The sequence below is a fragment of the Chrysochloris asiatica genome, unplaced genomic scaffold (genome assembly GCF_000296735.1).
Source record: "Chrysochloris asiatica unplaced genomic scaffold, ChrAsi1.0 scaffold00010, whole genome shotgun sequence".
NCBI classification, from domain to species: domain Eukaryota; kingdom Metazoa; phylum Chordata; class Mammalia; order Afrosoricida; family Chrysochloridae; genus Chrysochloris; species Chrysochloris asiatica.
Window position 1 is genome coordinate 4,295,294 of NW_006408528.1, and position 23,512 is coordinate 4,318,805.

The 23,512-nt window shown below is 37.9% G+C and overlaps 1 protein-coding gene across 2 annotated transcripts in view; it reads right to left on the reverse strand.

Moving 5' to 3' along the window:
• The window catches only part of PHF14 (PHD finger protein 14), a 210,522-nt gene extending 196,462 nt beyond the window's left edge, over window positions 1-14,060 (reverse strand). The window contains exons 1-3 of one of the 2 annotated variants that reach the window (XM_006834248.1): window positions 13,632-14,032; window positions 12,779-12,889; window positions 2,448-3,223 (exon numbers count right to left, since the gene is read on the reverse strand). In XM_006834248.1, coding sequence (XP_006834311.1) covers window positions 2,448-3,223; window positions 12,779-12,889; window position 13,632 — 888 coding nt within the window. In that variant the 5' untranslated portion in view covers window positions 13,633-14,032. Of the gene's footprint in view, window positions 1-2,447; window positions 3,224-12,778; window positions 12,890-13,631 lie in introns of both variants that reach the window. The other variant, XM_006834249.1, reaches the window with a different exon arrangement.
• Between the last annotated feature and the right edge of the window lie 9,452 nt (window positions 14,061-23,512).

The following is a 23,512-nucleotide window of genomic DNA, read 5'->3' on the forward strand; positions in this document are numbered from 1 at the left end:
AATATAATTCAAAAGTTAAGGCACACATTTTGGCCACAAACAAGAAATAACTTTAGTCATCTTTTTCTATCTTTTTCTATCCATATATTGTAAACAGAAAAACTCAGAGGTACAAGATAAATAATCTCAATGTATTACTTTCTTTTTAAAGTTTAAAATCTAGCATTAAGAAACACAATTTAGGTAGAATTCGAATTATCAAAAAGTTATCAGCATTTGAATAATAAAATCTTTGGAAAAATGCTATCAATTCTGAGGAAAATTAGCTCTTGTACATATCTTATCAAGGCAGAGCAAAAGGAAAATGAACATAAACTAGCACAAAGGAACTTAATACAGCTAATATCCTGGTGTGGGGCCACAGAATAAGCACTCGACCTCAAGGTCGCTTTGAACCTCAAAGACGGCAGTTCAAACTCACTAGTCACTCCTTGAAAATCCTATATAGGGTCGATATGAGTCAGAACCAACTGGATGGCACTTAAGAAAACAACAACAGCAACACAAAAAACTTCTTGACAACTTTATAAGGACACTTAATCCAAGAAATGCTTTGGAATCTCATTCCTGTAACAAAATCGGGGACTAATAACCTATAGAAGGCGCCATTATTTAACAAACTCCATTCTAGTAGTAAAAAACTAAAGCCCATGTGGTCTTCAATGTACCATAAAGGTAGTCTGCATCCTCTTAAACAATGTTATGAATTAACATTAACAAATGGACAACTTATAAATTTCTAACAATACGCAGGTATATTCCCTGCAACTTGGCATAAATCTAATTAACACTACCTCTATTAGCCTATTTTCTGTGAATACCAGGCTAATAAAAATGAACTAAGAAAGTGACACTGCTAAAGGTAATTTTATTCAGCAGATATAGAATGAGTGCTGAGAACTACAAAATGAATTGAATACATGCCTAAATTGTTGTTGTTGTTAAGTGCCGTAGAGTCGACTCCGACCCATAGCGACCTTGTATAGTTTCCGAGGAGCAGCTAGTGAGCTTGAACCGCCAACCTTGCAGTTCAAACGGCTTTGCAGTCTGGCCCATTAACCCACAGCGCCACACCAGGCCTCCACATGCCTAAATTAAGCATACACTATTAGATTTCCAATACTTCTTTTTCCCTAAATTGTTTCTCTAGACCCATGTTACATCATTATAAATACTCTGCTATATTCCAAATGACCATTTGGAATACAAATTAGGTTGGCATTGGAGGTAGGGAATATTCTAAAGATGAAAGTGGACAACTTAGAAGTTAGCTGATGATTTTATATTCTAAAATTGGACACTGCTGTTTCATCTCTACTGATATTCAACCCCTCATACTCTGTTATACATTGTTGTGGTAAGAAAATTTCAAAAAATTTTAATGAAATTTCATTACAATACATAATTACTCCTATGTAAAACTTTTAAACAGAAAATTGTGAAGAAACAAATAAAGCAGAGAAAAGAAAATCTAATAGTTTAACTACTTCAATGAAATGAAGAAATAAACAAGGAACAAGCGTTTAGTAAAAGAGTGATTTAAATGACTTTAAACACATTAACAGAAATGTCGGACTATATTATAGCTCTACATGTGATGTAACAGCTACATCTACATGTAAGATGACAACTCAGTCTTTCGTTTGAAGAAAAACATACATAAACACACAGACAAAGAGACACAAGTATGTTTGAGTGAAGAGTCTTGAATGCTGCATCTCTGGGCCCAAGGGATAAATCTAAATTTCAGTAGTAGTACTTCAAATGGAAGAACTGAGCCATTACTGTAGTATTAAGGTAATCAAAAAAAAAAGTTTGCCTTTTCATTTCTTTATAGAAACAAATTTAGTAACTATATACAAATATATAGATCATATTTACTTCCACATATATATAAAACAAAGATTCTGTGACTATTCAGATGATAGGTACCACAAACTAGTAAGGAGGTCTAAATTAAATCTCTAAAAGTTTGAGAGACGAATTAGTCAAATTGTTGCTCTACTCTAACTTATACTCAGGCTGAATTTTTATGTGGATTAAACCGGATTAAGTTGAAAAAAATGTTGTTTTTGTTTTAATAATCCACTCAGCACCATTCAGCAGTCCTATGAACAATGGGATGAGTATGAAAAGGGAAATGGAAAATTCTATCATTTTCCATGCCTATGACTATAAAACATTTCTCTAATTTCTCTCTCTCTAGACTGTGAGCTCCTTGAGGACGGTGATTGCGAGCTCCTTGAGAACGGTGATAAATAGTAGATGCTCAATAAAGGCTTGCTGGCCAAATGACTAAATGTTACAGTTAGGGCTCTCATTCATTCCCAAGGCTGTCTACAAACAGAATTTCAAGGAAGCCAGATAATATAACTAGTAGAGTAATTTAGAGAAGAATTCCCTTTTCCCCAGACAAGACAGATATCATAAAAATTGGGTTGATCTACCTCATTACTCTTGCTTTGAGAAAGTGTCAGGCTATCATTGGTCAGTTCTTCATCATCAGCACTGTTTCTGCTAAGAACTTTACTCTTCTTCTTCTTGCAAATCCCTTCACTGGCAGGGCTGCTATGATCTTCATCATTGCCTTCATCATTCTCATCCTCATCACTCCCACTTCCTTCATCTTCATCATCATCATTGTCTCCATCACTTCCCTCTTTCTGTGAGGCAGATCTTCCCTTTCTCTTTGCTACAGTAGGTCGCCAATCATTGTCATCCTCACTATCATAGTCATCCATGTCATTTAGCTCTTCCATAGACACAAAATCCAACAGTGGTCGGTTTCGACGAAGGTTCCATTTTTTTGGCTCACTAACTTGCTCCTCTGTAGTGTTTGTTGTATTGGGGACAGACGGAGATGTATTAACAGCATGAGGACTCGTGGCTGGTGTGGTGGCAGCTGCAGAAGCTGCCACGTTATCACAGACTGTTGCTTTTTCTTTTTCCTTTTCTTTCTCCTTTTCTTTTTCCTTCTCCTTCTCTTTCTCCTTTTTCTTTCTAGGTTTTTCGCCACTCTCTTCTTCCTCTTTTTTTTCCATTTTAATTAACTCTTTTTCTGATGACAGTATTTCTTCCTCCACAGAGTTTTTTATTTGCTCTTCTTTTACTTTAATATCTTCATTCAATTCTTCCTCTAAAATATTTTCTTCAGAATCACTACAGGAGCCTTCTCCACTGTCCTTTGAGGGATCTTCACTTCCATTACCACTCCCTTCAGAATCTGTTGAAAATATGAGAAAAAAAAACCACACATATGTATATACATACACACACACACACAACACACTGACACAAATGAAACCACCAAAATTTGTGAATAACTTGTAAAATAATGTAAACAAATTTAGATCAAATAATGGTAGACATTCCCAACCAGATTAAATAATAAATCAATGAAGTTGGTGTAATGGTTTTAGTTCAATATAGCAATAATGAAGATGAATATATAACCCTAAATCAAAATATGCTTTTAAAAAAAGAGCATCATGTTGTGTCTTAACACTTATATTTGATACCCTAGGGGCAACTAGTTTTTCCTAAAAGTAAGCATGCTTCTATTTTAAATTAGATGCTTATTTTTACCTTAGTGATAATATAAAACAAATTCTCCTTCCCTTACATCATCCTTTGATAACTTATTGGGACTTAACAAATACTGAAAGAGTCACATCCAGAATAAGAAAAATTGGGCCCCAAAAAACTTTCATTTATTTCACTCTTCACCAAACAAAAATGAGCAAAGGTATTTATGACAGTCAGCTTTTACCACATCCCTAAAATATCACATGAGAGTTAGGAACACCAAGTGTAGAGGTAAAATGAGACAACAGTGGCATCAAGAATGGTAATTGTAAGAAAACTTATCAATTTTCCTAATTTTTAGGATACTATCTATAGCAAAAAATTAAGAGTTATCTAAACTTCCAAAAACTCTAGGCAGTACCATCAGTAGCTCAACTAATGGAATGAGTTGATGAAATGTTAAAACAAACCCATCTTGGAAATAAGCAGTCGCAGTAGCTAAGTAAAAGATAGTTGAGGAGATTAAAGAGCTTATGCAGGGCTACAAGCTTCTATTCATGCCCAGGGCAGCCAAGTCCCTTTACGCCAACATTTCCCAGTAACCTTAGAGTCGTCTTTGCTACCAATCAAACAAATAAAAATCTAAAATAGTAGATTATTGGGGGGAAGAGTATTGAGGAGCAGGGGACGGGATAAAAAAAGGAGAACAAGATGAGGAAACCGTCAAGTCTTGGCCAAACACCAATAGCAAAATCTGTAGGATAACAAAAATATTGCACCTATAATTGAGAAAAGGTAATAATAAAAATGTAAACAACTCATTTCCACAACATTTTAGTTTCATTAATTCATACTAGTGTATAATTAACTATAAGAGACAATAGCTACTGGATAGAAAAAAGTTGTTGATAATTAATGTCCTAGTCCTATAAAATCATTATTTTTAATCTCATGGTTATTTACACAGGCATCCATAGCTTACTCAAAGCTAATCTGGAAAAACAAAAAAGCAAAAAGTGCTCCCTGTAAACAACCTGACACAGAACACACAGAGAGCAGTATCATGTAAATCCATAATCCCGAAGCTGAAGCTTTTCGAGCCAGAAGTAATTCAGAATTCAGAATTTTTTAGATTTGGGAAGGTTAACGTGGTTTATACAACATATAACACCTCCAGTGAGGTCTATGGCACTATTCTAATATTCAAACACATTATTTCTACTTAAAATTAAAAATCAAAACCCACTGCCATCAATTCTGACTCACAGCAACCCTACAAAAAGAGCAGAATTGTCCCATACAGTTTCCAAGGCTGTCATGTTTATAGAAGCAGGCTGCCACATCTTCCTCCAGTGGCGTGTGTGAGTTGGAACTCATGTTTACCCACTGGAGCCATGGAGGCTAGATAAACCTTCACAACTATTGTCCTGAGATCAAACGTAAGCCTAAACCAAAGTATCCCCAGAAGTCTTCTTTAAACCAAACAATAGTTTAGATTAACGAGTAAAAATATTAATATTTTTCCTTTAATATTTGAGAACAGCAACTTGAAAGATTACATAGGAGGCTGCAGTGAGTTTGTTAATGGAGAAGGAACAACTCAGAAAAGGAAAATGCTCACATAATCTGAAGAATGTGACCAATAGCAATGAATTTTACATGTAGAAACTGTTGGACTGGCATATGTTTTCTTGTACATATACTCAACAATAAAATGTTTTAAAACAATAATAAATATTAAAAATAAATGCCTATTGTTGTTGTGTGCCATCAAGTCAGTTCTGACTTATAGCAACCCATAAAGGGTTTCTGGAAGCAGCTGATGGGTTTGAACTACCAACCTTACAGTTAGCAGTACAGTGTTTACCTTATAGCATCACACCAAGGTTCTAAATGTCTATTGTGGTTGTTAAGTGCCATCAAGTTAGAATTCAGAGAGACCCTTACAGGGTTTCCAAGCAGCGGCTGGTGAATTTAAACTTCAGACCCTGTAGTTCAAACTGACCTTTCAGTCCAGTGCATTACCCCACAGAGCCATACCAGGACTCCAAATGTCTACTGTTGTTGTTGTTTAGTGCCTTCGAGTCAGTTCCAACCCATAGCGACACTGTATATGGTTTCCAAGGAGCAGCTGATGAGCTTGAACCACTGACCTTGTGGTTCAAGCCAACTTTGCAGTCCAGCACATTAACCCACAGAGCCACAGTGACAGCCAAATGAATGTGTGCCAACTTGAAAGACTGGATGGGAATCTTAGTGATTTTATGTGAGCTTAAGATTGTTGCTGTTGTTGTTAACTGTCATCAAGTCAGTTCCAACTCAAAGCAACCCTGTATAGGGTTTCCAAGGAGTGACTGGTGAGTTTGAACTGCCAACCTTGTGGTTCAAACTGACACTGTGTTCCAGTGCTTTTCCTATAGTGTCATAAATTTAACATAATGGAGGTAAAATAATCTCGAAAAGGGTAGTGAGAAGAGTAGACAACCTGAAAAAAGTAATCAATGTCACTGAATTGTACATGTAGCAGTTGTTGAAATGGGGTATATTTGGGCTATACACATTTTCACCAAAAAGAAAATGTATGTTGTTGTTAACTGTTGTCGAGTCAATTCTGACTCATACCAACCCTGTGCAGGGTTTCTGAAGACCAGAGGGTAGGTTTGAACAGCAAACCTTGTGGTTAGTGATCTAGTGATTATCCTACAGCGCTAAAAGTAGGAAGAAAACTTTTGGATTTTGGAGCTTCTTAAATTTCAAAAAGAAATTATGAATCCATATCACTCACAAACAGATGACTTCCATTCTTTTCAGTACAACAACTCTAATAAATCATTAAAAAATTATAATTTTTTAAAACTATTCACAATGGAACAAGCTACAATTATGCTATGAGTCGGAACTGACTTGACAGCACTTAACAACAACCTTTGCTATAAACATACCACCTATGAAAGTAGTGGAGCATACAGAGTGCAAAATGATGAAAATTTCAATGAGTTTGATGGGCCTGGGAGCTCAGGACCACAGTCTCAAGGGACACCAAGGTCAACTGGCAGAACACAGTCCTCAAAGACAATGTTCTACATCCTACTCTGGTGAGTAGCATCTGGGATCCTAAAAGCTCATAAACAGCCATCCAAGGTACATATGTTCGTCTTTCCAGGTGCAAAAGAAAGAAGAGTGATGAAAACTGAAGATGCTTGCAATCAACTAGCCCAACAGACAAAATGAAGCAGGTGAATATCAGTCCTATGACTCTGAAACCAGAAGAAATAGATGGTGTCCAGCTACCACTGCCAACTGCTCTAAAGGGATCACATTAGGAAGAACCCAGATGGATTGGTAGAAAATGTGGCACAAAACTCAAAATTAAAAAAAAAAAAACAACAACCGGCTTAATTGGTTAGAAAGAAACTGAAGGAAACTAAGCCTACAGTCCTCGACCACACTTCAGTACTAGAATAGAACTTGCCCTCGTGGCCCAATTTTCAGCCAAGTAGTACTAGATAGGTATACAGGGGAACAATACTAGTAAGGTATGTTCACCATGGAATGATCAATCATTTCATGATCCAAAGTGCAACATTGACTTAAGGACAAAGTTGAGAAAGGATAGGAAGAAGGGTGGAATGGAAATAGGAACCACAGAGAAGAAGTGGGATTACTGTTGTTGCACAGAGAGACTGCAATCACTGAGATGAAACAAAATGTGATTTGTTTAATGTAAAATTGATGTTCTTCTCTGTAAATCTTCGTTGAATTCACAATAAAAAGTTTTTTAAAAATCTACATACAAAAATAATTTTAAGCTATACCAGCTGCCATCAAATCAACTGTGATTCCTAACAACTCTTGACTCATGACACAGTCCCGGTGTGTCTGAGCACAGCGTGCTCCCTGTGGTTTTTCAGTGGCTGACTTTTAGAAGCAGGTAATCACGCCCTTCTTCTTTTGAAGCACCTCAGGGTAGACGCAAACCTATAATCTTTTGGTTAGCAGTTAAGCACACTATATAATCAAGAAACTCCAATTTTAGTAAATACTAAGCAATTTTAATAGATACTAAGTACTTGAGGTAAAGAAGGGTCTCTTGCACATACTCAGTAAATAAAGTTCAAACATATTACAAGAAATGCTATAATGAATTAGGAATTGAGGGTAAAAACAAAACTTCCTAACTGATCTTCTAGAAATCTTTTTTGCCAACACAAGTTTAATGGTAGACATAAAAGTGAGCTGGGGCAGAAATGTAGTTACCAGAATGGAGGCCAAATCCATCTTTGCTATGATTTGGATAGCTTTACAGCATGTCAGGGATTTTTGTGATTTTGTTGGGCTGTCGCTGCCAGTTCCTATTAGTAAATTAATTTTATTATTTTTAAAAGTGGAAATAAATCGATACTCTTTAATCAGTCTTAATAGAAAACAAAAATTTTATCTATTTATTACTTATTAATAGAAGAATGTGAAATCTTCCCACAAATTACTAATCCTAGGAGCTTACCCAACCCTTCATTCTCCAAATACACTATATTAGCAGTATCCAACAGCAAGTATCAGGAATCTATCAAACCTTATCGGTCTTTGATCTCTGAAAAATACTTCATCTGTTTAGTCATCACTTCTTTTTGGTACACATGCACTTGAAGGATAAAGATAAACAATATTTAGTTACAAACACAACTTGGTAATAATGACAATAAGAAAATTTAGGGTCCTTGGCTGTCCATAATTAATATTATAGCCTGCAAAGAAAAAATGTCCTATTATTACAAACTCAATAGATGATTCTGTGCCATGTTCCAAATTCATCACTCCTACACCTTAAAAAAAAGGGAACAGACCAGACTAATAATAGGCCACACACTTCAATTAAAGATATCTTAGCATAACACAGTTATTTCAATCCTACAATAAACTTGTTTACATGAAAATAAAATTTTAACTGAAATCTGTCCTTCCCACTGAGTTAAATAAAAGGCCAAAAACTTCCTCAAATATATAATACATAAAAATTTCTCTAACAATAGCTATTTCAACTACACACAATTGAAAAACTATTTAATTATATAATTTTTTTAAAAAGTCACCTTCAAAAATCCCTTTACAATTTATCAATAAAACTGAAATAAATTTAATCAGTATCAACCATCACTGCCATTATAATTCGTGCTTCAGTTTTGTCCATCATAAATATTAAACAATAATCAAATAACATGATTTAATTCAGAGCTTTATGTCAACTTTGCAATATAAAGAATCATCATTTTCAATAATTTTATCAACTTTAAATACTGGGTTCATTGATTCAGTACAACAGAGATTAATACTATAAATATATATAATACATAATATAGATCACCAGTCTACTGGTAATTCAGTTATCACCTTAGGACCATCTTTGACTCATCCGATATATCTCTTAAAATAGCTACCCAGTCAATAAGTCTCGTCAACTTATCCTCTACTTCTGACTCTAATTCCAGCTATTGGTATCTATTCCTTGTTGTTGTTCAGTGCCATCAAGTTGTTTCCACTCATAGCGACCCTTTATAGGGTTTCTGAGGAGTGGCTGGTAGGTTTGAATTGTTGACCTTTCAGTCAGCATCCAGTGCTTATCCTACAGTGGCACACAAGGACTCCATTGGCATCTAGTTAGAGGATAGGAATAATGCTGAACAAAACACAATGCACAGAGCAGCCCCCAACAAATGAAATATGCAACACAAAATGCCAACTGTGCCAATGTTGAGAAACCCTGGTCTAATAAATAAGGCTTCAATTTGAATTCAACTTATTCTTTTATTCAATTCTTACCCCAAAATAAATATATATGCATTTCCCTATATCCACAGTCCAGGTATAGAGCTGAAGGATAAGCAATACATTGCTAACTATAAGGTCGGCGGTTCAAAGCCACCATACCCTTCTCAGAAAGTCTAAACAGGGTACCTACAAAATGAAACCCACTTGATGACACCTGACAACACATGCACACTTAATGTTTCCTTGACCTAGATTGCTGTTTATTTAAATGTTGTATCTCTTTCAGTTTATATTTCATCTCTTATTTCCTCAATGAAATTTTTCTAGATACATCCAAAGTAGCTACATCGCCTTTCAAAAACATGAACCAAACAAGTAATATAACAAAGTGATATAACAACCTTTTGCCTTGTACCATCTAGCCCTTATTTTATCTAATTATCCTATTATTATCACTGCTTTACAAATTCACCAAGACACTGAGCAAAGTGCCATGGAAAACTACAGATGGTCAATGAACTTATCTTGATCTACTTATCCAAAGTCAAATTAAACACAAAAAACATAGTCTCACACTCATCTTTTAGTTAAATTATTTTCTGGTAATGTAGCCTAGCTAAACTAACCAGTGGCCAAAGTCTAAAGCTAACCTTTTTCCTTTGGTGGGGCAGGGGTGGGAAGGCAAGGCATACTATTTTATCTTGTTTAATAAAAAGTAATACATGCATACATATGTTGTTATTGTTGCTATGTGCCGTGGAGTCAGTTCCAACTCATAACGACCCTGCATAGGGTTTTTGAGGCTGTAAATCTTTATGAGAACAGAGTCTCATCTTTCTCCCGCAGAACAGCTGATAGTTTAGAACTGCTGACTGTGAGATTAGCAGCCTGATTCACAGAACATTCAATTTACACAGCAGACTATTAAATGTACATAAGTCTCTTATTTTATCCCCAACCCTAGGCCAAAATCGCAAATGTAATCACTTTAACTAATATGAAACATGAAATTGCCAATATTCTATTATTTTAGATCTACAAAACTGGTACCTTCAAATGGTTCTACCTAATATTTCTGTCTCTGCTGGTAGTTATCACAAACATTCTAACATACCAACACCCCATTTCTGGACTTATTAATTTTCAAATTTATTTGTTGAGAAATTCAGTCTCGCTTTCACTTTACGAATAAAGTTTAGTTATTTTCAGCTTCTTAATTCTCTATTGGAGTCCTGGTGTGGCGCTGTGGGCTAATGCGCTAGGCTGCAAAGTCACTTTGAACTGCAAAGTACGCAGTTCAAGCTCACCAGTCACTCCTCAGAAACCCTATACAGGGTCACTATGAATCAGAATTGACTCAAAGGCACTTAACAACAAGAACAACAATCTTCCATTATGTTTATTAATGATCACTTGCCAATATCATTAGCAGGTCATTTTCTAGCAATGTTGGTTTTTTTTCACTATTTTATCCTCTGAAAAGTATATGATTAAAATTGTTTATCTGCAAGGCTGTTTAATATAATCTTTCAGTGTTTTCTATATTTGCTATTAAAGCAAGTTCTATGTCAAATAGAAATATAAGTTCTGTAAACAGAATTTCAAATTTCAAGATAAAGATTAGCAGCAGATGATACACAGAAAAAAATTGAAGCCAACCAATCTAACCATTTTGACATTAAATTCTACGAAAGCCAATAAGTCATTTCTAGAGGATAAATGTTTAGCTACTATTTATCCATCTCCAGTTTAATCTAGCCATAAAAAGACTTAGAATTCCACAATTTCCATATATTTGAAAATCAGTACCATATCTAATATCTTATTTTGTGGAAATTCCAACTAAATATACTACCAGGTAGAGAAAAGATTTCAACAGAATCCATTAGTAATCTAGTCCAAGTCAACATCTGAGGTTAACAGAGGACATCAATACCCTATGAAGCAACAGTAGAAAATACGTATCATTTATGTGACTCATTTTCAATGAAATAATTTTCTACTAAACTCTCATTTACATTAATGCATAAAGAACTATACAGATGATTAAAATAAAGTAATAGATAATAATTAAAATAAGTAAATACTGTACAATGACCTAAAGTTATAAATTAAAGCCCTCTCAAGGACAAGGAGGCAAAGGCCTAGTGCAGCAGACTAAATATGGCAATAGGGGACAGAAAGTATATGCACCATCCCTAAAAATATTCCAAGTCTAACTAAAAAAATATCATCAACATAACAAAACTCATCCGACTTGTTCTTATAGATTGTTCCCATCAATTCTGATTAGCTTTAACAAGGTCAAGAATCTCTACTTAACCTGATGCCGTAAGACAATGTAGTTTATCTTTGTATCACTGGATTGTTTTATCCTTTGTAAAGAAAAATGAAATCTGTGAATCACTTCATCTCAATAAAAGTATTAGCTACAAATTCAAACTCAGGCTTTAGTAACAAAAATAATTACAGAATACTTAAAAGAAAATTAGCCTTGGAGTTTTCCCCAAAATGGTATCCAAAGAATTCATACCTTCTGATACCCAATTATTAATTATTTCAGTTTGCAACTTCTACCATAAACCAAAAACTGTATTCTAGCCAAAATGAATGCACTTGTCTGTTGAAGTTTTATCAAGAGAACTAAGAAAGATTGAAATTTTACCTGCTTTCCTATCTCTGTTATTCCCTTCTTAATAAATTACCAAACATCAGAGAATGAACTACAGAGCAAGTAGACTTTTTGGTTAGCAGCCAAGCACTTAATCACTGCACCACCAAGGCTCCTTGACTAAATGGGAGAAGGACTTAAAATCTAAGAAGCAAAGTTTAAAAAGTACTTAAACCTCTGATTATCAACTTCTGACTGCTGAGAATGAACTAAATCATGCAACCACAATAGTCAATGTAGTTTCAGTTTATGAATACATCTATAACCTCTTGGGATTGAACAGTGAAAATAATTTCAAGTTAAAAGACATGAATTAGATTTATTTATTTAGTAACTCCATGCAACTTCTTTAAGCTATTCCAGTTAAAGACAAAAAACAAAAATCCCAGGAATGGGAGTGATTTGAAAAGAGAGGTATACTGCTCATGGGCTGTTGATGGCCTACATTACTTTCAGATTACATTCTACTTTCCAGTATCCCTTGACTTTTTTCTCTATCCATGAAATATGGACTAATATATATTTTTATTTGTAAGGTACGAAATAGAGAAAATGTTTTTGTATCTTTGGAATAAGTCTTTCCCTGCTGGCTAATTGCCTCTGAATAAATAGCAACAAAAACAAGCAATGACAGGATCTAGTGAGAGGATCTTAGGGAAATGTGGGAAATCAAATGGACAAAATAAATGAAGTTATGTGCTTTAACTTTAAACTGACATTTAACCAAAACAGATTCATAAAAAATAAATAAGAAAAGTCTGGATATAAGGCCAGCTCCAGAAAGGTGGAAAAAGGAAGAGTGAAGGAAACATTTACCTGAAGCATCTCCAACTTTAAAATCACTGTCATCTGAACTATCATAATCGAGAGCTTCTAGCAGAGAAGCTGCCAATGGCTTCACTTGCCTCCTCTTGGAGCTGCGATCCACTGTTAAGAGAAAAATATTACCATTGTCATTCATAATCACACCAAGCACAGGGGGAACCATGGTGCTGAGGGAAGGTAAGCCACCGCGCAGGAAATTTTTGTCTATTTCAGTTCTCAGCGAAAGGTATCTGGGGGAAAGGAGGGGAGGTTTAGGGTGAAAGATCCGAAATGGGCTCGAAGCTCTATGGCCAGCTCCAGCTCGGCAGTGTAGCCAACGCAAAGCCCCCCCTCTACCTCCACTCCACCCTCCAAAAATATAAAATCCGTTGTCATCCAGTCGATTCATAGCAACCCTATAGAGAATTGAACTGCCCCAATGGGGTATTCAAGGCTGTAATCTTTACCCAAAAGCAGACTGCCACCTCTTTCTTCCCGGGAGCAGCTAGTGGGTTCCAACTGCCAGGTGGGTTCCAAACTGCGGTCCTTAGTAGCCGAGCGTTTTAATCACTGCGCCACCAGGACTCCTTAACGCTAACCCAAATGGGCCAAAATCGAAGCTCTCTCATTTCCACATCTTGTAATGTTTCTGCGAATTGCTCGCAATCGTTCATTTAGACATCTTTATGAGTCAACAGAAAAATGCAAAGCCCAGGGAATAAAAGAAGCCCGGTTCATGCCCGCAAACCCTGGATGGGGACCGCCCACCTCTGGGCCCTGCAAAGCCCCCCGCCCGATCGGCTCCTCCTGTTATCGAGAAGGGCTGTACTGGACCTCTCTCCCCTCGACTTCGGGCAACACTTACTAAGGAATCCGTGAGGTGATCGTTTGGAGGAGACCTAGGGAGAGAATGCGGGAGCCCAGGCAGCACCGAAATCGGGGAGTAGGGCCGCGTAGGCAAGTCCGAAGGATGCTATTTAAAATCGGCTATGCAGCCGACCCGGCCGGGGCGCAACAAAAGCAGCCCTTCAGATCCCCTTCCGCCCCCGGAATACTCAAAGAACCACCCCTGCCGCTCGCGCCCCTTCCCACGGCGCTCCCCGGCCAGAGGTGCCCTCCGGCCCATACAGCGCCGCTAACCCAGCAGCCCTGGGGTGTTAATTTCCCCCGTTAAAACTGGAAGAAAAAAAATGAAAAACTTTATTAGCCTGCATCAGAAACAACAAAAGACCCAGAATTTTCACAGTCTGAGGGCTGCTGCCTGAGACAATAGGTAAAGAAACGACCCGGATACAGCTCTAAGGAGAAGGAAGTAAAAACACGAGATACAGCTGGGCCCTAGGAGCGGTAGGAGTCGAGAGCGCGTGCGCCGAACTCGCGCGCGCTTAGCCAGAGCTGTAGTCGAACAAAGCCGAGCTGAACCTAGGGGAGCCGAGTAGTGCCGAGCAGCAAAGCAAATCGCTTGGAGTGATTATGAATGACAGTCTGTGCGGCTCCTCCCACAAATCACTGCGGGCCTGCCTACTCCGCCCTAATCTTTGGGATACCAGTTTTGGTTTCTGAATTTTGTTTTTTAAGAATTTACTCAGAATAAAGTTTCCACCAAGGGACGTTTACTGCTTTAAATCACTACCGAAAAACAGATCAAATTATTCATGTTAATTAACTATGGTGTAGTGCTGTAGTATAAACACTGGACAGCTAATTACAAGGTCTGGTTCAGACACACCGGAGGCTCCTTGGAAACCCTATGCAGGGTCGCTAAGAATTGGAACTGACTCAAGTGCACTTCACAGCAACAGTAACATAATGATTGTTCTATAGACAAACACTTCTGCATAAATAAATCATATACTTGGTGATGCTAAAAGAAAGTAAGACTACACCTTGGAGAAAATATCCTTTCTCCCAAGTATATTGTATATTATCTCAGGATGTGTTTCCACATGAATGTGGCATAGAGCCCTGCATTCACTTGAGGAATATACTTGTTATGATTAAGCCCATGAAAGCACAAGGATGGCATGGTATTTGCAACTTGATATGGTAGTTCTTAAGCAGTTTAAGGAGCTCTGGTAGCGTAGTGGTTACGAATCGGGCTGCTAACCTCAAAGTTGTCAATTAGAAACTACCAGCTGTTCCACTGGAGAAAGATGAGGCTTTCTGCTCCCGTAAAGATTTACAGCCTCGGAAACCCTGTACAGGGTCGCTATGTACAGTAAACAACTCCACGGCACACAACAACAACAACAAGCAGTTTAAATTATCATGTTTATTCACATATGTTGTTGTTGTTGTGTGCCGTGGAGTCGGTTCCGACTCATAGCGACCCTGTACAGGGTTTCCGAGGCTGTAAATCTTTACGGGAGCAGAAAGCCTCATCTTTCTCTAGCGGAACTGCTGGTAGTTTCGAACTGCTGACCTTATTAATATTTAAAAAAACAACAAATTCGTTGTCATGTAATAGATCATAAAGGACAGAGCAGAACTGCCCCTTACAATTTATAAGGTTCCTGTGTGGCACTGTGGGTTAATACGCCAGACTGCAAAGCCATTTGAACTGCAAGGTCGGTGGTTCAAACCCACCAGCTGCTCCTTGGAAACCCTACATAGGGTCGCTATGGGTCAGAATCGACTCGACAGCACTCAACAACAACAACAATCTTGAAAAGTTGTCAAGGATTTCAGTTACTTAAATCTACAATCAACACCTACAGAAGCAGTAATCAAGAAATCAAACAACATATTGCATTGAGAAAACCTTCTGCAAAAGTGTTTAAAAACAAAGAGGTCACTTTGAGGACAAAGGTGTATTGACCCAAGCCATGGTATTTTCAGTAGCCTCACATGCATTCAAAAGCTAAACAATTAATAAGGAGATGGAAGAAGAATTGATTACTTTCAATTGAATAGTGGTGGAAAATATTAAGTATTTTTCACTAATATTCTGTCTTTGAAGAAGTACAGACAAAATGCTCCTTAGAAGCGAGGTTGGTAAGACTTTCTGTCACATACTTTGAATATGTTATCAAGGGACACCAGTACCTGGAGAATGACCACATTCTTGGTAAAGTGGAGGGTGGGCAAAAAGAGGAAAGCTCTCAATGAGATGATTGACACAGAGGCTGCAAATGCTGACTGTGAGGATGGTTCATTGTGGTGCACATCTTTCTCTCTCAGAGCAGCTAGTGGGTTCAGATTGCCAATCATTCAGTTAACAGCAAGCACTTAAGCACTGAGCCACTATGGCTCCTATAGCAATATATACATGGTGGTGGTGATGGTATAGAAAGTGTTAAGTGGGAACCTAATTTGCTGTGCAAGCTTTCACCAAAAAAATATTTTCTGAAAGAAAGCACTATTATGCATAATTCTACATTGACACACATGGGGTCACCATAAGTCAGAATTAACTCAATGACAACTTGTTTGTTTTGAATTTGGTGTAAGACGTTAACTTAGAAGCTATACCTTGTACAAGGAACTGCAATAGCATAGTGGGTTATGAGTTGGGCTTCTCACCACAGGATCAGCAATTCGAATCTACCAGCTCCTCCGAGGAAGAAAGATGAGGCTTTCTGCTCTCAAAGATTTATAGCCTCAAAAACTCAATACAGACTCACTATGAGTTGGAATCGACTCAATGGCACACAACTACCACCATAACCACATACCTTGTACAAGACAGTTATTATCTTTTCCCTGCCATAGATTAATGCCCAGTTGAGGATATAAATAGGTAAATATATAATCACTGTATGTTATGAACAGAACAAGGAGGAGGAGGTTGTGGAATACACATGCTAAGAGAGAGGAGAAGGCACTGAAGGAAGACTTCGGATAGAAAATGAGTTTTAGATTCAGATGTAAGTATATGAACTGGCCAGGGAGAGGGATAAAAGAAGACAGAAAAGTTCTAGACCAAAGAAACAATATATACAAATGGCCATGGTAAGAGAGCACCTGCTATCAACTGCTAACCTAAAGGGTTGGAGGTTCAAATCTGCCCAGAAACACCTCAGAAGAAAGGCCAAACTTTTGCTTCTGAAAAATTCACCCATTGAAAACCTCTATAGAGCACAGTTTTACTCTGACCCACATAGTGAGTTGGAATCGACTTAAGAGCAGCTCGTTAAAACAACATGATGAGGTTCAGAAACTTTCTCTAAAGGCTGAACTACGTCTAATGCCCCACACTTCTCCACCATGAACTAGCTGTACCAATTATATTGCAACCTCATATTTCTGTTTTCCTCATCACTGCTAAAAATGTAGAAATGTAGAAACTCTGAGTGGCAAAAACGGTTAAGCAATTAACTACTAACAGAAAAGCTGATGTTTGAATCCACCCAAAGGTGTTTCAGAAGTAAGGCTTCTCCAATCTTTCTAAACCTCTGGCCCCTAACATAAACTACATTGACATGTGCCTTCACAAGCTTTCTTAATGCAATGTTCAAACTTCCATTTGAAAACTAATAAACCTATTTAGTAAACGTTCCTTTTCAATAACCACTGTATGTTACCAGTTGATGGGCATCTCTTCAAAAGTTATGTTGAAGCCCTAATCCTCCTTACATGTAAATGTGACTTTATGGGAAATAGGATCTTTACAGATGTAATTAGTTAAGTTAACATAAGGCTTAAATGGAGTATGTTGTTGTTGTTAAGTATTGAGTCAGTTCCAACTCAGCAACTCAGTATAGGGTTTCTGAGGAGCGGCTGGCGATCTTGAACCGTTGACCTTGTGGTTCAAATGGACCTTGCAGTCCAGCACATTAACCCACAACACCACACCAGGACTCCATTAAATGGAGTATGGTGGAATCTTAATCCAATTTGCCTGATTTCTATATAAAAAGAAGAGAAATAGACATTGGAGAGACACAGAGGGAAGACAACTACATAAAGACTCTGCACCAAAGAATGCCAAAGATAGCAGGCTGTCACCAGAAGCTAGGAGAGAAGCATGGAACAGTTTCTTCCTTGAACCTTCAGAAGGTATCAGTATCATCAACATCCTGACTTCTGCCCTCTAGACTCTAGAATTGTGATGGAATAAATTTCCGTTCTTTTAAGATATTCCATTTGTGTTCATTTGTTATAGCAACTCTAGTTGATAAGCATGTTGTTTATTGGTCCAGTGGTGATGTAGGTGTAGGAGGCCCATTTTGGTTGAGTGAGGAATGTTCAACCCCTCTGTGCTTGTTCTAGCAGCCAGCCAACTAATGGTGGGACAAAATGTACATGTTGAAATGAGACTGCTTCACCACTTTCGTGGTCCCTCCAGCCTGGGGTACACAGACCCACCTCCTTGGGTGGGGTTGGCCACATTGGAGAAGGTTATTACAGGGTGGAAAAAGTGATTTCTTTTTGCATTGAAGAAAGAAATTTGCAGAACACAGAAGGAATTCTGCAGAGAGAAGGTCTGCTTTAGAAGGTCCAGGGTAAGCTAGTAGGGGTCTGCTGCTGGGACTCAAACCTCTGCATCAATAGACAACATTAAATCTGTTGGACAAGAAAACAAAAAATTGAAGTCATCAACATGTAAAAAATGCAGGTACGAAGGGGGCGCTTCAAAAAGTTTGTGGATTAATGAAACTGAAAGATAATGGAATTTTCTATGAACTTTTTGAAGCTCCCTTGTAGAATGTGCTTATGAAATTAATGTAGAGAGGGTTGCATCATATACATAAATATACAATGTGTACATTATTTTCATATGGCAGGCCTTCCTCATAGAATGAGCACACCTCACCACCTATTGTTCACCTTCAAAAATATGGTGAAACCAAGGTTCACTTCACATCCCAGTCATAGTCTCTTTAATCCAGACTGTTAATTCTTTTTGTTGTTGTTGTCAAGTGCCGCGAGTCAATTCCGACCTATAGCAACCCTCTATAGGGTTTCTGAGGAGCAGCTGGTAAGCTTGAGCCACAGACCTTACAGTTCAAATGGCTTTGCAGTCTGGTGCATTAACCCACAGCACCACACCAGGTCTCCAGATAATTATTTTTAGTCATACTTAAAATAGTCATCTTCATGCATCACTACCTACAGCCACAACTTTTCTGTCATATACTTATCCTTTTCTCTGGACTTAATTTCAGGATCCCTGAGTATACAGCGGTTAAGTATTAAACTGTTAACCTGAAGGTCAGTGGTTCTAACCCACAAGCCACTCCATGGAAGAAAGACATGGCAATTTGCTTTTGCAAACATGGACAGCTTTGGAAACGCTACAGAGTCTCCATGAATTAGAATTGACTGGATAGCATTAGGTTTAGCTGTTTGTTTGTTTGGACTATATCAGTCTAGGATGGGAAAACTATGATTTCTTTCTTTCTTTCTTTTTTAATTATTTGGGTGAAAGTCTCAAAGCAAATTGGTTTTGCACTCTCAAATTCATGCACATTTTGCTTTGCGATATGGAAAGTCACATTCTTTTCTCTTTGCCCTTAGACATTAAAATTGTACAGTTAAAAAGACTTACTGGAAACTGTTCTACTGACAAGTTCTAACACAGGTGTGATGGTCATTCTTTATTGGATCATTACCAAATGACTGGAAGAGATCTGTATTTGTGCCCACTCCAAAGAAAGGTAATCTATCAGAATGCAGAAATGATCTAACAATAACATATAACACACAAGCAAAATTTTGTTGAAGCTAATTAAAAATTGGTTTCAGCATTACATCAACACGAGACTGCCAGAAACTCAAGCCAGATTCAGAAGAGGACATAGAACAAGGAATATCATTGCTAATATCAGATGGATCTTGGCAGAAAGCAGAGAATACCAGAAAAAGTTTTATCCATTTCATTTATTATGCAAAGGCATTTTCCTGTGTGGATCATTAACAAGTCATAGAAAACATTTGGAGAAATGGGAATCCAGAATGATTAACAGAGTTCATGCTAAACTTGTACATAGAATAAGAGGCAGTAGTTCAAGAAGAACAAAGGGAAACTGCATGGCTTAAAGTCAGGAAAGGTATGCATTATGGTTTTTCCTTTCATTGTATTTATTCCATCTTCATGTTGAGCAAATAATCTGAGAAGCTGGATTACATGAAGAAGTAAGCAGCATCAGGTTTAGAGGAAAGTGCATTAACAATTGGATATGTAGATGACACTAATGTGGCACTGCAGGTTAATGCGCTGGACTGCAAGGTCGGTTTGAATCACAAGATTGGCAGTTCAAGTTCACCATCTGCTTCGCAGAAACCCTATGCAGGGTCGCTATGAGTCAAAAACAACTGGATGGCACTTAACAACAACCAACAATGTAGATGACACAACTTTGCTTGCTGAAAATTAAGAGGATTTAAAGCACTTACTGATGAAAAGCAAAGACTATGACTTCAATATGGATTACATTTCAGCATAACAAAACCAAAAATCCTCACCCCTGGACCAATAAGCAACATCAAGATACATGGAGAAAGGATTGAAGATACCAAAGATTTCATGTTACTTGAATCCTTAATCAATGTCCATGGAAGCAGTAGTAAAGTAAATAAATGCGTTAGGAAAATCTGTTGCAAAATTTTTCTTTAAAGAGTTAAAAAGCAAAGATGTCACTTTAAAAACTAAGGTGTGACTGACCCGTGCCATTGTATTTTCAAGGAGCTCTGGTAGCGTAGTGATTATGAATCGGGCTGTGAACCTTAAGGTCAGCAGTTCGAAACTACCAGCTGCTCCGCGGGAGAAAGATGAGGCTTTCTGCTCCCGTAAAGATTTTCAGCCTTAGAAACCCTGTGCAGGGTCTCTATGAGTAGGAACCAACTCCACAGTACTTAACAACAACAACAACAATATGCATGTGAGAGTCCTGGTGTGGCAATGTTGGATAAGCACTGGACTTGTAATCACAAGGTTAGCAGTTCAAAACCATCAGCCATTCTTAGAAACTCTATACAGGGTCTCTATGAGTTCTGACAGACTCAATGGCACACCACCACAACAACAATATGCATGTGAAAGCTGTACAATGATTAAGCAATACCTAAGAAGAATCAATGCCTTTGAATTATGGTGTTGGTGAAGAATATTGAATATACCATTCTCTGTCAGAAAAACAAACATATCTGTCTTTTAAGTACACCAAAAATTGTTCTTAGAAGCGGGGATAGCGAGACTTCATTCATGTATTTTGGGCATGTTATCAGGAGGAACCAGTTCCTGGAAAAGAACATCATGCTTGGTAAAGTAGAAGGTCAGTGAAAAAAAGGGGAGACCCTCAATACATTGCCATAATGGCTGCAACAATGTGCTCAGACATAGAAATGATTGTGAGGATGGCACAGGACAAGACAGGGCAGTGTTTCATTCTGTTTACGTAGGGTCACTATGAGTAGGAACTGACTCAGTGGCACACAAAACAAAACCTAGAGTCTGGATTTGAACTGACCCTTGTATCCCAATACCTTCTCACATTAACACAAACTGAAGATGATCATCAATTGTATCTTCCAACTCTTGTTGTTGTTGTTACGTGTCATCTAGTCAGTTCTGACTCATAGTGACCCTATGTACAACAGAATGAAACACTGCCTGGTCTTGTGCCATTCTCACAATTGTTAAATTTGAGCCCATAGTTGTTGCCACTGTGTCAATCCATCTCTTTGGAGGTCTTGCACTTTTTGGCTGACTTCTACTTTACCAAGCATGATAATCTTCCCCAGGGACAGGTCTCTTCTGATAACATGTCTGAAGTATGAGAGATGAAGTCTTGCCATCCTGGCTTCTAAGGAGCAATCCGGTTGTACCTCTTCCAACGCAGATTTGTTTGTTTCTTGGGTAGTCCATAGTACTTTTAATATTTTCTCCAACACCATGCTTCAAATGCATCAATTCTTTTATGGTCTTTCTTATTCATTATCCAACTTTCGCATGCATTTGATAATATTGAAAATGCCATGGCTTGATATCTCTGGAGGTGGGGCAAAATTGCAGACTAAGCAAAAAGGCTTTGAGGATCTTGTGCATCAAGGATATGGAAAACCAGATGAGACCGATGACAAGGATGGTCCTGGAACTCTGAGCTTAAGAGGCAGAGATACAAAAGAGGATTGAGTATTTATGGGAGAAAGTTACGCAGATGCAGCAGAAAAGGAGGAGACTGCTGAGTGGTGGTGGCTGACGTGACCTGCTGCAACCATCTGAGAGTTGGTGAGCAGATTTGCAGACAAGAAAACATTTGCATTGCAGAAATCTACCAGTTGCTTGTAGAGCTAAATGTGCAGATTTTTATTCCCATTTTGTGTGGCATTGTACAATCGGCACTGGCCTGTAAATGATAAGGTCAGCAGTTCAAACTTCCCCAGCTGCTCCTCAGAAACCCTATACAGGGTTGCTATGAATCAGAACCATCTTGATGGCACTTAACAACAACAGCAATAATGGTTCCCCATACTTCCCTGATTACCAGAGCTGAGGCTGGCCTCCACCAGCATACAACCTCAGAGAAGCTCTCTGTTTCCAGGTAGTCAAATCACTTGGATGTGGAGACCAAGGTTGTGAGCCTCAGGGAGGAGCTATCCACATCAGTCCCATTTGGGCAGCTTCAGCTCCGAATTGGCTAGCCCTTGACTAGCTCTCACTAGAAGAAGTGACTGAATGAATGTGTGAGGTAGAAAAGAGGGAAAAAGAAAAGAAAAGAAAGACTGGTTATCAAAGTGGCCAGACAGGTGTAGCAGGGCTATGTTGAACTTTCTTGGGTGGTTGTAAAGGTGCAGGGCACACCACTTATTGGTGAGAAAAAGGAGTAGCTGGTGGTTTAATTTTGTTTTTATTACTTTTTTCTTCTTTTTTCATTATTATTTTTTGGGAGTGGGGGGCTGTTATTTGCTGGTTTATCTGTTTGTTTTCATTCTTATTTGTGGGTGTGTTTTCTCTTCTTGGCTCACCCAACATGAGACAGCAACTGCACCTATAGCCTAGCCACAGCTGTATCTTCTACAACCCCACCAACTGGGCTAGAGTCAATATACACTAAATGAAGCACAATAATCAACTTCAGCTAAATCCACCTTGAACTGAACTGCATGAGCAGTGAACAAAGAATGGTGAACAAGCACATCTCTTGATCACACCCACCAGGAGGAAGTTGGCGAGTGCCTAAGACTATACCAACTTACATTCATCAACTTATGCAAATACAACAGCACCACAATGTGTCAAAAGCAGCAGAAAATTTCTGTTCAAATGAAGAAACAAGACACAGTGGCTCAAACAAATGACCAAGAGGCAGAGCTAGAAAATGTTTTTGAGAAAAAAGAGGCACTGGATCTACCTGAAAAACAGTTCAGGAGAATAATATTTTAGTTCCATCAAATGATTGACAGAAAGGGTAAGGGAAACATGGAAGAATTCAGAAAAGCGTTACAGAAGCAATCAGGCAAAGTAGATAAAGGATTGAAGACAATACAAAACCTGCAAACAGATAATACAGAATATTCATAGTAAGATATTAGAAATGGACACTGAAAGGGCAATGGAGCAGATTGGAATCAATGGAAGTCAGAATTAGTGAGCTTGAAGATAAATTTCTCAATACTAGTTAGCTAGAAGAGCAATCAGAAAAAATAATGAAAACATCTGAAGAAAGCCTAAATTCATGTGGGACAACAATAAGAGGAATACCCTATGGTTGATTGGAATACCAGAATAAGAAGAGAAAAAGAAGAGCACAGAAAAGATAGTTGAAGAGCTGCTGGAAGAAAATCTCTCTAACATCATGAAAG